General features: G+C 40.5%; 1 protein-coding gene across 1 annotated transcript in view; it reads left to right on the forward strand.

Moving 5' to 3' along the window:
• SYTL3 (synaptotagmin like 3) overlaps positions 1-16,011 on the forward strand; it is a 40,596-nt gene that overhangs the window by 19,470 nt on the left and 5,115 nt on the right. Inside the window, exons 8-13 of the mRNA XM_067542494.1 lie at positions 1,928-2,055; positions 6,493-6,636; positions 9,719-9,897; positions 12,011-12,113; positions 15,348-15,518; positions 15,775-15,889. Of these exons, the coding sequence (XP_067398595.1) occupies positions 1,928-2,055; positions 6,493-6,636; positions 9,719-9,897; positions 12,011-12,113; positions 15,348-15,518; positions 15,775-15,889 (840 nt within the window). The remainder of the gene's footprint in view (positions 1-1,927; positions 2,056-6,492; positions 6,637-9,718; positions 9,898-12,010; positions 12,114-15,347; positions 15,519-15,774; positions 15,890-16,011) is intronic.

Raw genomic sequence — 16,011 nt, forward strand, 5'->3', positions numbered from 1 at the left:
TTTCCTTCAAGCCCAATGATAAACATGTGGGCCACAATTTTCAATCATGAGTGCCTAAAGTTAGGTCCCTAAATCCATATTTTGGCATCTAAATAAAAGTGGACTCATTTACAGCAATACTGAGCATACACAGCTCCTTTATTTTGCAAGAAGTAAAAACAAAGAGCCTGGTTATGCCCTCAGTCCAGACACTCCCATTTAAGCCAATGGGACTTGTGTGTGCATATCTGACAGCAGATCTGGAACCAAAGGATTTGAGTGTAGGATGCAAAGCTTTCGTTTCCACAGACTGGATTGCTAGAAAGCCTTTTCCCTTTAGGGTGCTAGTTCCAGTCCATTCTGTTTGGCAGAGAGAGAAAGTTGTTATACTCCATTAGTTTCTGGATGGCATATGTGAAATGAGTTGCTGGTCTTGGTCTAATTCATAATGCAAACGCAACAGGCCATAATTGGCACCCTTATTGATTGTCTGAGCAGAGACGCCAAAGAAAGAATGGATGTGAAAACTGAACTAACTTGAATCTAGAAACTCCAACGATCCCATTGTTAGGGCAGTGTGGGGCAAGCCTGTGCTGGTGCTGAATCTGTTATAAACCTATTCGACCCATTAGTTCTGTCACTCCAGCCACTTTATTAGTGCTGAATTCACTATATATATATATATTTTAAATCCAGAGCATTTACTGTGGGGAACGACTGGACTGAGCCTCTCTATGAACGTGTCACCTGGCACATTTACTGTATACACAAAGCTCAATAAACATGAGGATGGATTGCTCTTAAAAGCAAAACCTATGTCACAATAGCTTTAAATGTCAGACTCCCCAGAGTCCCATTGTTCTTGAGCATCACAACACACATGGCTGGCTGCGTGAGGTTTCTGTTGCAGCAGCCAGTGTTGCACACTACAAGAAAAAGATTTATTTTCCCAGTATGTATTAAACGTGATGACTATTGATATTTTTTGCATCACTTGTACTGCAACATTAACTCTTCATAAGGAGCTAGGTAAGCTAGTGTTTACAGCACAGAGGGTGTCTGTTACTGGGACTGCCCATCTTTAAGCTTAAGAATCATGAATTTGTCCACTCCTTCCCCTGAAATAAAGAGAAGCCCTCCTGGACTGCATCCCAAGGTGAAAGAAGCCAAGAAGTGTTGCACTAAAGCTCCAAGTGCATTGGCAGGTTTATTTGGCTAATTGTGTACAGCCCATAAGGATTGATGCATTACCATATTTTGTTGCATTAATTATACTGGAATCGGAATTGCTTGGGGAAAGGGCCTTTTATGCACTGAGGCTCTGATTCAGCCAGGAATTTAAGTATGGTAAGTTTAGGCAAGTGAGCAATCCTATTGAAGTCAGTGGGGGCACTCACATCCTTAAAATTATACATGTGGTTAAAAACCCTGCTGGTTTGGGGCCTGAATATACGTTTACATTTTCTTCCTTATTTTGTATCCATTTTAATTAACTCTCCATTTGCCTAATTCCACTGTAGCACTCCCATAAATGATCATAATGGTCTTGCATTTATATAGTGCCTTTTATCCCAAAGGAACTCAAAGCATTTTACAAATTGATATCTAAATTGTATGTAGGAATCATTCTCTTCCCCTGTTCCTGAAATGCAGCCACCTCTGCAATGAAACTATTTGATAGCATACAGCAGAACTACACAGTAGCTGAGGACAAGAAGTGAAGAATATATTTTCCAGTTGTGATTGCAGTGGGAATTTAGGTAGGCAGAATGTAATTATGCATAATTGGACAGGTTCTTGCTTTCCTATCTTTTTCTTTTTCTCAGGAGATAAATCATAGATTTGTAGTGTAACAGATCTGAAAGACATAGGATTAGCTTCATAAATTTCCAGACTTGCTGACAATGTTTGTTATAAATGTGCCCCTCTCTTCTTGTATTCATTTTAGAAATCTCAAAGTCCCAGAATGATATGAGGGCTGACAAAAGTCTCCTAACTACAGATTATGGGCAAGACATGGAACGGAGGAAGGAAAGGAGGAGTCAGTCTGACACTGCCATCAACATTGCAAGCAGGGTATACAAATCTTTATACTTAGTCATTATATTTTAAGAGGTGTTTTGTGAGTGGAATATGGTTAGAGGACTGATGATTGTCATGATACGGTACTGGCTTTATTAGAGCAGTGGAAGCTAGTTAAGTTTACTTTGAGATGACCACTGGCACCCCTCGTTTTGTAACTTTCAATGATTCTTTTTGTCTGAAATTCTCCAGGCTTGGTCTCAGCTCAATGCTAAGAGCTAGTTTGTGCAGTTTGCCTGGAGCCACCTTGCTCCAGGGGGAACTCCAGGCATGCTTGTGGCTCACAAGCTCTCCTGGGGCTGCTTGGTGCAGACTCTAAACCAGCCAATAAGCTGCACAGATTGTTCTCCCAGTACATCTGCCGGCCCTCTTTCAGCCCCTATAGATAAAGAGGGGGACTGACCTGTGGCCCTTCCACACCTACTCTGAAACTTTCTGGGCAATTTGCTGAGGAGAGACGGTGTTGGCCATTGTGTGAACTGTTTGGCAGCGAAGTGGGGAAGGTTTCCTGCAGCTCCTCCCTTTGCCCCTTCTCATTTACCTCCATAAGGGCCAATCTCTACCCCTCAGTATTTTTTAAATGTTTGAGTAAATTCTGTTCTGTTTTTGACTTATGAGAGAGTGAAACAATTTAGTTTATCTTCTGTAAAAAGGTGGTTAGGGTCTGTTTGGTGCATGTCTATCTTCCAAATGGCTGAATTTTATAAACTGAAACTTTCTAAGTAGTTGGGCCACACTGGCTTGCCGCAGTCATTTGAATAGAGTAGACTTCACATGCTGAGTTGTTACATTAGGTGTTTACAAAAATGCTTCTGCATTAGAGTGTATATTTCTCAAAGCAGAGAGCAGAAAGGGACATTTCTCCCCATGTACAATGTTGTAAATCGGGGTGGCTTTTCACGTTCTGTTGAAGCATCAGGAATTGACTGGTGTCAGAATCAGGATGCCAGATTTAATGGACCAGTGATCTGACTTGGTGCAGCAAATCCTATGTAGTTAGAAAATGAAGCAAAGTATCTCTGTGGTGTTCTTTTTTTTTTTTTTTTTAAATAGGATGCATTGAGACTATGTTTTAGATATTATGGAAAATATAGATAGGTTAACCACTTCAGTGCTGCCTTCTGTGCCAATTATCTGAGACCAAACACATCCCCAGTGTTTCCTCATTGTCTGGTTTCACTGGAAAAGCACTGCTATGTTTCACTACACTGAGAAGCAATAAGGAAAGAATTAATGTACTAACATTCTCTACACACCCTAACTGTGCTTTCATTGCACATTAAATACACATCCTGTTGTGTTTTATGGATGAATGAAATCTCTATAATTTGAATCTCCCAGTGATGTGTTTGCTAAACAATGTGTCTGGATTTTTTAATTTGCTATAAATGCTAAAGGTTTTAGGGTCTTAATGTACATCAGTACTTTATATTAGGGATATAGAAAGGTAACATTTTTCTTGATTGTGTTGTCAGATCTCTGCTCTTGGAGAACAGGAATCTCTAATGTCCCTCAAACTGAAAAACCCAAAACCTCTGCTTGAGTTTTGGCTGATTTGGGTGAAGTTTTGGTTGATCTTCTATTTTGGTTGTCGTCATTGCAATCTAGATTTTCTACTGCTGGTTGAAGATTTTACTCACACCTTTCTCTCTATTCCTATCTTATGGCTCTTTGTGTTCATGCTGTGATCCCAACATTTACTTTTAATCTCTGCCAGCTGTTGTGCCACCCGCTTACTCTTTCCTAGCATTATCTCTAATTCTGATCTTTGTCCTCTTTTTAATTGTTTTAGTGACAGTGTCCATCAGTTCTTCTACTTCACTGGGTAGCTACTCTGTTAATCTTTATTAAATGCCTCATCTGTTATTCTCTCTGTGGTTTCCTGTTTTCTTTTTATCAGTGTGAACAAGGCTATCACCTTTCTTTCCCCCACCCCTCCGTCACACTGTTTGTGTTCTCTCTGCCAGAACTCTTAAAGTGATCTTAAGCTGCAGTTCTACTCTGAAGAGTGACTATATCAAAATGGCACCTTCTTACTCAACAGGTCTGATCCTATGTATACTCAGACATGCCTCCTTGCTTTGGCGACAGAAAGCAGTAAAAATGTATTTTTACTCTTATTAGTTTTAAACTTTTCCTCACAGGTCAGGTTTTCTAAAGCTTTTATCATTTCTGTTGCTCCCCTCTGAACTCTCCAGTTTATCCACATCTTTCCTAAAGTGCAGCATCCAGAACTGGACACAGTACTCCAGCTGAAGCCTCACTAGTGCCAAGCAGAGTGGGACAGTTACTGTCAGTGTCTTACATATGACACTCCTGTTAATACGCCCCAGAATGATATTAGCCTTTTTTGCAACTACATCACATTGTTCGCTCATATTCAATGTGTGATCCTCTCTGACCCCAGATCGTTTTCAGCAGTACTACCACCTAACCAGTTATTCCCTATTTTGTAATTGTGCATTTGATTTTTTCCTTCTTAAATGAAGTACTTTGCACTTAATCTTTACTGAATTTCATTTTGTTGGATTCAGACCAATTCTACAATTTATCACAGTCATCTTGAATTGTAAAACTTCCCTCCAAAGTGGTTGCAACCCCTCCCCGTTTGTTGTCATTTGCTTATTTTATAATCATAGTTTCCATTCTATTATCCAAATCATTAATGAAAATATGGAATAGTACAGGAATAGTACCCTGGGCCAATCCGTGCAGGAACCCACCTGATAAATCCTCCCAGTCTGACAGTGAACCACTGATAACTATTCTTTGTGTACAGTCATTCAACAAGTTTTGCACCCACTTTATAGCAATTTCATCTAGACCACATTTTCCAAGTTTGTTTCTGAGAATGTCATGTGGGATTGTGTCAAAAGCTTTACTAAAATCGAGATATATCATGTCTACTGCTGTCTCACATCCACTAGGACGGTAACCCTGTCAAAGAAGAAAATTAGGTTGGTTTGGCATGATTTGTTCTTGACAAATTTGTGCTGGCTATTCCTTATAACTCCATTATCCTCTAGATGCTGACTAATTGATTGTTTCATAATCTGTTCCAGTATCTTTCCAGGTATCCCAGTTAGGCTGACTGGTGAAACTGAAACAAAATAGGCACTAAACACCTCAGTCTTCTTGATGTTATTAGCTATTCGCTCTCCTTCCCCACTGAGTGGAGGAACTACACTTTCCTTTATCTTTCTCTTGCTCCTAATATATTTAAAGAACCTCTTCTTATTGCCTTTTATGTCCCTTGCTAGGTGTAACTCATTTTGTGCCTCAGCCTTTCTGATTTTCTCCCTATATATATGTGCTATTCTAACCTTAGCACTGATATTAACATTGCCCTATCCATCATTATGTTTATTGTTTTGTATTTAACAGGGTAGAGAAGTATAATGGCTTGGATTGTGTGTAACCTGTTGTTCAGAATGAGGTCTGTTTTCAAATTAATCTCACCATTTCATCTTCATCGATGGTCGTTTTTGTAGTTGTTTCTGCAAATAGTACAGGAAGGCCCTGTGATTATTAAGGGCTCATTATCCCCTCCCTGTGTGCAAATAATTCTCACTAATGTTGTTGGCTCATTCCGGCAAGAATATTCTTGCTAGTCCTTTGGTAGTAAATTCCATCATAGTGTTTCTTCAAAGAAATATCTATTCCAAAGTGACCTTTTCCTTCTTTCCTAGTGCTGTTTTTTCCCCATGCCCTTGGTGAAATGTATTTCAGAGACTGTATTTTCTTGGAAGGGAAATCCTGAGGAATCCTACCTCATCTCTTCTTTTTGCCCACAATCAGGGTCTTCATGTGGGGAGAGGCATTTAAAGTTGTGCTGCTTGGAATTCCCTCATTCTGGATTATTATAGTCAAGTTATAATTAAACATCAAATGTTCGGCCTTTCTCTGGAGTCACAGCTAAATAAGGCTTGTCAGTCCATCCTTGTATTTACTCTTCTTTAAGTTACATTCATTCTTGTCTTTCTTCACATAGGTGGAGATTGGCATATGCCATGTGTGCTATAACATACAATTTGTAATTTCCTGGAGGAAGAGTTCTTTGGGCAAACAACCAAACTTTTGGAGGGGGTTGTCCTAATTAATACATTGCTACAATGATTACCTTTAATTGCAGTTGCCATATTAGCATATTTTTGAATAATGGCATGTCCACCATACAAGATTATGGGTATACTATGGACAGGGTGGAGCAGCAATGGATCAGCCAGTGTGTGTACAAATTAAAATTTAGTTATAGACCCGTTCCTTGGTCAAACAATCTCTCAAAGCAGACACGCCCATATGTGAATTGTTGGTATGGACTGTATATTTATGTGGCAGAACATGGGGTGGGGAAGAAGGGCGGGAAACACAGGGCACTTGACTTAACAAAACAAACAAACAAATGGAGGTTCAGTGTTACATCTCTTACAGATAAAAAATGCACCAAGCCTTCAGCAACTCATCAGTGGGGCACGGGACGACAATGAAGTCTTTACCAAAAGGAATTGCAAACGGGGAGAAGACATTCCAACCAGTCCCATGAGTGACACCATATTCTGCGGTGGCAAAAAACATGTAGGTGTCAATGTGAGATGAAGCAGAATAGAGCAGTGGTACAAAATGGACTCAAGTGTAGGAGTTAAGAGCTTGTCTAATAAAGGGTATATCATTGATTATACTCAGAAATAAGGAGAGAATTCCACTTTTAGTTCAAACCTGGGGAAGACTGTCCATCCTTTGCATGGTCCTTATAGCAGCATTATAAGTTTACTGCAGCATAAACACAGTTGAATGAATGGCAGTTAGCTGAAACCTCAGTTTAATTGAAGTTCAGTTAATGTCTTCTGAGGTGTGCAAACTCAGCTGCCTCATTCTCTTCACTGAGGAGGATAGTTTATAGAAAAGGACAAAAACATTAGAGTGCAAAGGAGATCATAGTCATTAAGGATGGAAAAGCCTTTATATCATTGATGCTTTTTACAAAATACAGTCCCCTAACTGAGGATATACCAGATACTGTACTTCATCTTTGCCAAAAGGGAGAGAAGAAAACCAATCAGAAGTGAATGCAACAAGGATTTTAAAGTCTATGAATATTAACTGTGTCTCACTGAGGGTAATGCTTTCAGTATGTTATAAATGACTTGTCAAGAATTATCAGGACATGCTGAGAATCAGAACTGCACTGTCTAGGCATTTCAGAGTTGGTGTTAAGAAGAGAGGGAGCTAAAATGGCTCTTAGGGGCCAAACATAATTGAACCAGTCTCTTGCTTTTTAGTGACAGAATGAGATCCTTTTACACCTGCTTTGCAGAGGTGTGAATAACTACACAAAGTGCGAGGCAGTGGGCAATCAGTGTTTGCCAACAGTTCACCACACAGTTGTGTTTGGGGCACTATGGAGATGTACTGCCCTACTGCTCTAGAGAAGCTCAGAGGGGAATTATGTGTCCTAGCATTTTTCCCACCATGCATCACTGCAGAGCCCGTCACAACCTACCCTGCAGTGGATTGGAGGGCAGTTGCAGGATTCATTCTGGGACTCCACTGACTGTACTATGGACAGCCCAATCTAAACAGTGAAACATTTGCTATCCTGTCAAAGGGGAGGCCCAACTTTATCAAGCACATTCTTCGTGGGGGAACTCTGTGATGCTGATCATCAATTCATCAAAATGTATCCTCTAGCCTAAAAGATAGTGTCACTCCAACTCCTGCCAGCTGGGCTTGAGTACAGGAGCTCACTGTTAATTAGTTATGAGAGAGGACCAAATGGATGGGGAATTTCCTTGTTGAATGTTTACAATACTTACTTTCATCCAAGGATCTGACCCCTGATAAAGCCACTGCACAGCCTGCTGAAAACAAGAAACATACAGTGCTACCCAGCCTGAACAGCACTGTTTGGATGGAATGAGCACCTAGCTCCTCTGAATAAATAAGAGGATCAATGAACTAAACAGTAGGGCAGCACTGCAAAACTACCATTAAAATCTGTCAGCTGAGGCATGAAATTGCCGTCCTTTCCTCTGATAAGTGGTAGTGAAAAATGAACGAATTTTTTACTCAGCTGTCAAAAATTGTACTTCCCTGCAGTGAGGGGGTGAGCAGAATTTAAGAAAACAGCAATAGAGAATAACTGCTGCTCTGACTCACATCCCGTGAGATCAGCTGGATTACATGGGCTGTACGTCAGTTCAAAATGGAAGCATAGCTCCTGTCAGGACTTCACTTTCCACCCTCACTCTCAGCCAAATAAGCATTGTGTGTTGCTTGGAACTTATAAGGTAGAGCAGGTGACTTCTTTGACTTCAGTCAAAGACATTGGTGTGAATGTTGAAATGGTTGTATGGCAAACTGCACAAATTAAAAATAACTGCAGTGCAGAAAGATATAATCTGTTGTAAACATTAGCCTGTGTTCTTAGCTGCTAAGGCATGCAAAGTAAGAACTCCTTGGTTAACCAAAGGATTGAGGGTGGGTGAGTGTGTAGAATAGGACAGGACTGCTTTTTCAGAGGGAGGGATTTCAAGTACTGATGACATCGCATTCTGTGAAGGTGTTAGTGTCAGAAGAGATTGCTGTAATAACAAGACACATACTGGTGTCTTAAGGACACATGCTGGTAACAGTACTTAAAAGGAGCCCTGAAGCACTCATATTAAAGTCTAAAATTAAAGTTAAAGTCTAAAATTAAAATGAAAGTCTAAAGTTAAAAATGAACTAAGAGGTGAGAGCAAAACTGTCTTGATTAAATACATAGTTCAGTACATTGAGAGCTAGATTACACCCTACAGTTATACGGCTGCACTGGAGCACAGGAGGGAGTAAAGGCTCCTTCTTCACCTCACTTTCATGACCACAATTTCTGTCTGGGTGCTCAGGGGAGCACAGAGGCTACACCCCAGAACCTTCTCCCCCCCCCAAGGAGGGTAAAGAGGGGACAAGGAGGAGTGAAGCCGTGGATCCATCTCCACTATGCACTGACACACACAGCTGGCTGGCTATGATGGAAAGTAAGCTATGCCCTTTAAATATGCCACTGGGGAGCCCATAGGGAATGTTTAATAAGTGACCTTCTTTGTTTCCTTCAATTCTTCCTGGGGCTCTTTTTTGAATTGTGCAACTCAACACTGCCCCTTACTATAGGCTGCACACCAAAAACACAGTCTAGCTATACATTTTTAGGTGTTTGGGACTTTTGCCATTGACATCAGTGGGTGCTGATCAGTCCAGTAGCCATATTGTTCCTATCACATGCTTTTTTAAAAAGCCTTTTTTTGGTCACATACTAATGTGTTTGGGAGTCAACTTCCAAATAGAGAAATGGTCTCATACAGTGAGTGCCTATAGGATAGTTGTGCTCAGTCATGTATCGATGACGGAGAAAGACCCCTCATGGAGTGTACTATATGAATATAGTTAATTCGATAGAGAAAAATTAATAACTAATAGCATTTCAACAATAGTTATGATTTAAGGCCTAGAATGGATAGTGAAGAAATAGCTTTATGCATGTATTGTTTTGGTTCTGTGTTGTTTGGTGTGGCTTTGACAGTTAATTTTCTACAAAGATACTAAGATTTGAGGGAGAAAAACTATTTTATCTTATTGGATTTGAGGTCACTTTTTTTTTTTAATCCTTGTTTTTTCATAGGGCAGTTTATATAGCATTAGCAGCACTTGCACTGAGGCTAGCATTTTTGACACGGCTAATGTCACAGGAGAAATAGAGTTTGCCATCAGATACGTCTTTAAAGCCAGCACTTTAGAAGTCTGCATCAAGGCCTGCAAGAACCTGGCTTATGGAGAAGAGAAGAAGAAAAAGTGTAACCCGTAAGTTTTTCAGTGTCAAAGAAAAAGCTAAAAACAAGGTGTTTAGTTTTTTCAAAATATACATATGTGTGTGTCTGACTTGCCACTGTGTGCTATACATATATCAACTTATACATAGGCCCCGATGTCAGACTGTTAGTACTTAAATTGTGCCTGCAAAAAATTTCTGTAAACCCATTGTCTAGTGGTTCCAGCTTGAGACAGGAAGTTGTGAGATCTATGTTACACTCCGTACTCCTCTACTGACTCACTGCATGACATTGGACAAGTTATTGAACACATCTGTACTTTCTGTCTTCCTCATCTATAAATTGAGGATATGAATCTCTGCTTTTGTGAAATGCTATGACAGCTAATGATAATTGCAAAATATAATATAAATATATTACTTATGCAAAAAGTACCCATTTCTGTGTATGAAAGATGCCAGTGCATTTTTTGTTTGCAATGTAGGTGCTAATGTTGGAACATTTAACCCAGGGTGTTCTGTCTGGTTATTGTTTTGTTTATGAATGAGTCTCTATCTTTCCATGGCAGAAGTCATTCATGGAAATTCACCAGGCAGAATATCCAACTGTATGATTGTGCTTGACCCTATTGTAATACATTGGTTGAGTCCATTTGGATCAGCATGCTGGAATTCCGGAGTTATGCTTAGATTTTATCAGGAGGAATTTGGCATTGAGTCTCTTGCAGAGGAGGATCCTAAAACTGAACTTTCTGATAAAAGGATCCTTGTTGGAATGCTAGCTAATAATAATATGGCACAGTTAGGGAATGTTTAATAAGTGACAGAATACCCCCTGAGTTTCCTGATGGTGTAGCCAGCATACAAATCACAAGAAGCCTCAGAGTGGTGTGGGAAGTTCCATGTAGTAGTGAACATTACATTCTGTATTGGGTATACAGAGTGCTGTGTCTCAGCCAGTAGAAACAAGTACAGGCATTGTTTACACTTAGAACACTTGCCACAAAAGTTGGCTGGGTATGTGTTGTGTCCAACACTTATGCTAGCAATCTGTCAAAACTGTTCAGCTTGTTGGCTGGTTTGAGCTATGGCTGATTGGTTTGCATTACTCCCTGTTGTTGAGAAGGCTTTTAAAACACACCGTACAAAGGGGCTTGGGAAACAGTGCAAGGACCGCGTTGCTGCTGAAATCTACAACTGATCTTCAGTTTCCCCAGAATTTAACTCAAAGATTGGTTTAACAGTTAAATACTGTTATAAATGAAATATAAAATACTGCATTTTAAAAGAATGTTCTGATAACATTTGTCTCCTTCACCACAGGCCCTATGGGCAGATAATGGGCATCCATGGTGCCATCAGTCACTTTCGGCTCTGAATTCATGCTCCATGGTGTATCAGTGGTGGACCATTATCCGTCCATAGAATTCTCATTGAGGAAATATTGCTTAACATGTGAGTTTCTCACATGACCTAAATATTATACATTTTCAAATAGTATTTTCAGACATGCTTAGTGCTGGCCCAGCTCAGCTCCCATTGAAGGCAATGGAAGTTTTACTATTGGTTTCAATGGGAGCAGAATTGGGCCAACTCTGAGCACGTCTGAAAATACCACCTTTTACGTTTTTCTTGTTACTAAAAGAATCTGCACTGGAAATGGTAATGAATTATCATACACTATTAGTATATTTATGACATTCACTTGTATTGTAAAGTTCTATATGCTATAAGGATAAAAAAAATTCACTTTCAGAGAAGCAGCAGCACTTCTAAAGTTGGTTCCATTGATGTTCTCATTCCAATCCATAATATACCAGGTGTTCATGTCATAAAACCACCACCACAGTTGACTGTAACTGACCTCCTTGTCAGCAGTTTCAACAGAGACCAAGGATTGAGTGATCATCAGAACAGGGTTGAAACACACCAGCTGTTGATAAACGGAGGATGTCAGGCTTCAGACAGTCTGAATTTGACACCATTAACCAGCATTGAATATACCCTGGAAAAATTAAGAAATCAATAAGAATATGCCAAGGATTAGAGAGTGGAAAACATGCTATTTTATTTCCTTCTCTTTCTTTCTCAGTTTGACCTGTCCTTAATTTTGCTCTCTCTCCCATCCCTCTCTCTGATTGCAAGGTATGCAAAGAGTTATTTGCTTCCTGATAAATCTGCTCGGAGTAAACGGAAGACAACTGTTAAAAAGAACACGGTGGATCCAGCATTCCATGAAACTTTAAAGGTGTGACTTGTAAGCATTTGTGATCTGGAAAGATCTCTCACTTGCATAGTAAATTCTCCACTTCTGGTGCCCAATCCTACAAGCTGTCTGTGAGCAGAACGCCCATTAACTTTTAGAGAGTCCTGTAAGGCAGTGATTCTCAACCAGGGGTACGCATACCCCTCTGGGTACACAGAGGTCTTCCAGGGAGCTTCGTTAACTCACCTAGCAGTTTGTCTAGTTTTACAAAAGGCTACATAAAAAACACTAGCAAAGTCAGTACAAACTAAAATTTAATACAGACAATGACTTGTTTATACTACTGTATATACTACACTGAAATATAAGTACAGTATTTATATTCCAATTGATTTATTGTATAATTATATGGTAAAAATGAGAAAGCAATCAATTTTGCAGTAGTAACATGCTGTGACACTTTTGTATTTTTATGTCTGATTTTGTAAACAAGTAATTTTTAAGTGAGGTGAAACTTGGGGCACGCAAGACAAATCAGACACCAGAAGGGGGTTCAATAGTCTGGAAAGGTTGAGAGCCACTACTTAAGGGCTTTTAGGATTGGGCCACACCCTTCAATTCTAGGGGTCAAAGTGAACCTAACCATTAACTAATGAATAAAAGCAACAGCTTGCAGATTTCTGGACAGCTTTATTAATAAGTCGCAAGCTGTCAGAAAAGGAACATCTGCCAGTGTCTGTAGAAAACATAAAGTTGACTGAATTCTGTTGTAGTTTGTAGCTAAAGAGATCTGAAAAATGGTAAAAGGAAACTCTTATCTTTTTATGGTTACATAGACTAATTGTGTATATCACAAAGGAGAATGAGTACTTTGTACTTTTATCTGTTTGAGCTGACAGCTCTTATGTGAATGTCAAAGGGAGTGTCTCTTTGCAATTTGCTACATGAATCACAGTTGTTCCATTAAATTCCTGTTGAGCTCAAAGGAGTGATAGATCCTATATGTCAGCTCCTTCCTCTTCCCCACCACAATTGATGTCATTCATCAGTGTTTGGACTTATTCATTTAAAACTAATAGTCACAGTAGAGAGTATGAGTGGCTGTAATTTTTCATTTTCAGAGTGCTTTGCAGTGTTGTTTTATGGATCCTTACAACACCTCTGCAATCGGTAAGAGTAGTTATCCCCATTTGACTGAGGGGGAAACTGAGTTTAAATGACTTGCTAAGTCTGCAGTGCGTTACTGACAGTTGGGATTAGAACTCAGCTATTCTTACCTTCCGTCCTGTACTGTGGTCATTAAACCTCACCTTCTTTGTATAGCTGCAATGGCATGCAAGGTAGTAAGTGCCCCTGTGGAATCTGATGTCATTTGCATGGGACGGGAAAGATGGATGCCCAAAACTCCTTGTCTCTAATAAAGCTGTAGTGTTTGCCCCTCTTCTGAGTCCACAGAACCAGCAGGGGTATGGAGTGGGTCATGGGGGTTGGGGGGAGGATCTCAAAAGGCAGAGGAAAGCCCCAGATTTGGACCCTATTTTGGGCCAGCTTTGCAAAAGAACTCCCCCTGCTTTATGCTTCCCTGCAGCGTTCCCCCTTTTGTGGCAGTATGGCACGACTAGTACCCCTTGGCTGTTGGCAGAGCTGTGCAGAGGGAAGTCACTGAACGTGCAGCAGGCTTTTCCTACAGATCAACCACAATTTTGGGGTGTCTTCTCCCTTCACTGCTGCCATGCCAGCTTTGGGCCTCTAAGATGTTTTGCAGAGAAGGACAAAGGTAGTTCTGTGGAGTGGAGAAGTGTCCAATATAGCCGCTTCCCTTTCTGCATGGCCCCACTATGGCCTTTTGCACAGATTTATTCCCCTCTACACTCCACAGTGAGAGAAGGGTATGAAGCACTTGGGCCATTACCGTACTGTTGTAGGTTTACAAAATGAAATAGGGTAGGGTCTTGCGCAGTCTGCAGTGGAGAATATAAGGATGGGAATGGGAAATACTTCTAAACTGTGTGAGGGAACCATGAGACAATGTGGTGTTTTCAAGACCTCCCTCATGATACAAGACACTGAAACCAGATTCTGGGCCCAACCCTGCAGCCATTACTCAGCCAAAACTTCCACTGGAGCTCCCCACCAGGGCAGCAGAGAAGCTCCATGACTGCAACATTTTTCTCTACCCCTGTATGTGTACTTTTCATAAACATGTTTCATTTAACAATGTGAGTGGATGATCCAGTAGTTCCTGTTTATAAGGAACAGGTCACTGTATTTTGGCACAATCCATTTCCAGGAAAGATTCAGGGCTGTGTTGCCATTGAGACGTGGCCTGTTTCTAACGCAGTGCGCAGCTGGCAAAGGAAGGCGTTACAGCTCTGGCAGGGTATCAGCTCTTTTGCTTTTCAAACACCATCCAATCCATAAATCCAAACAGTACAGGTCATTTCCAGACAGTGGCCTCTGTGCTTTTGTTTTTTGCAGATAGTGTGCAGTCATATGGGGGACCTCGTCCCTGCATCTTAAAAGGATGCCATTAAATAGGTTTAGGACCCAAACTTAGATTTGATAACACAAAAAAGAGGGTTTTTATAGAATGTAATGGGCTTCATTCTCATTTCCACTGAGGCCCCTTTACTCTGCTCTGGCCATGTCAAGGGACTTAAAGCAACAGTAAATTACAGTTACTCTGCTTTACATTGCAAGAGCAGTGCAAAGGGGATGTCAAGTAAATGAGGATCGGGCCCACCGTGAAGAGAACTGGTTTTGTGATTCTTAAAAATAATTCAGTTAAGTTATTTTTCTTCACTTTAAACATTAGTCTGCACAGTGCTGCCGACTGAAGTACACCTGGATTATGCTACTATAAAGTGACATTGGCCTGTCCAGCATTGCTGGCTTACTTGAGTGAGGTGCAAAAAGTAAGTGAAGAACGAAGAGGGTGAAAAGTTATTTAAATTCAGGTTATTAATCTAAGGTGTTAGCAGCACAGGCAATGACATTATTTGGTCCTGTTTTATTTTTGTAATGTCAAAAGTGAGAGAATACAGTGTTCTAGAAGTGCGGGACCAGTGCACTGGTTAGAGACAAGCATAGTGTGGGCAGGCAATATGGAGATTTCCCATTTCCATCTCAGATAATGCAGCTCAATTTAGATTGCAATGCCTTTAGCAAGTCCATTCCTGGGCCTTCTATGAGCAGAGTCCCGTGATTGTGTTGTGGTTGGGTCTTGTTTGTGCATCTGTGCTTTCATTAATCCTGTACTGCTGTTTATCTTTCTAGTATAAGATTGAATACTCCCAGCTGGAAACAAGACAGCTTCAAATATCTGTGTGGCACTCAGGAGCACTCAAGCGAAGGGTCTTCCTTGGGGAAGTGGTTGTTCCATTGGCCTCTTGGAATTTTGAAGACAATTCAACACAGTCGTTCAATTGGTACCAGCTTAAAGCAAAGGTGACTCGTAGGCTTTAGGTTATCATTATTATTTTTAATTTTCCAAAAGATTTGTCTTTTAAAAAAACAGTGTATCGTAAAAGCTGTCACAGAGCCACCTTTGATCATGGAGAGGAAGGATGAAATTTTGATGTAACAGGCCAGCTCTGCCAAAACCAGCTTATGGGCAGGAATGTTCCAGATACAGATAAACAATGAGAATGGTGGTGGTATAGAACGAACCTAGTAATAGACTTTTGTGTCTCTCTCTCTTCAGCCTGAAAAGCCCGAAGACAACCTGGTTCAGTACAATGGAGAACTTCTGGTGTGTGCAAAACTGATCTTACCATCCCAGTCTAAAAAATGCCACTATGAAGAGCAGATAAAAGGAGGTACATCGTTTGTGTGAATTACCCTGGCTATGAAAACATTGAGACAAGCAAAGGAAGTGTTTGTGTCTGTGCATCTGGGCATGAACACTGCCCGCATGGGGGTTTATTCCTGCTTGACTCAA

The sequence above is a fragment of the Emydura macquarii genome, unplaced genomic scaffold, assembly GCF_026122565.2.
Source record: "Emydura macquarii macquarii isolate MOO-44397 ecotype Brisbane River unplaced genomic scaffold, CSIRO-AGI_Emac_v2 contig_705, whole genome shotgun sequence".
In the NCBI taxonomy this organism is placed as follows: domain Eukaryota; kingdom Metazoa; phylum Chordata; order Testudines; family Chelidae; genus Emydura; species Emydura macquarii.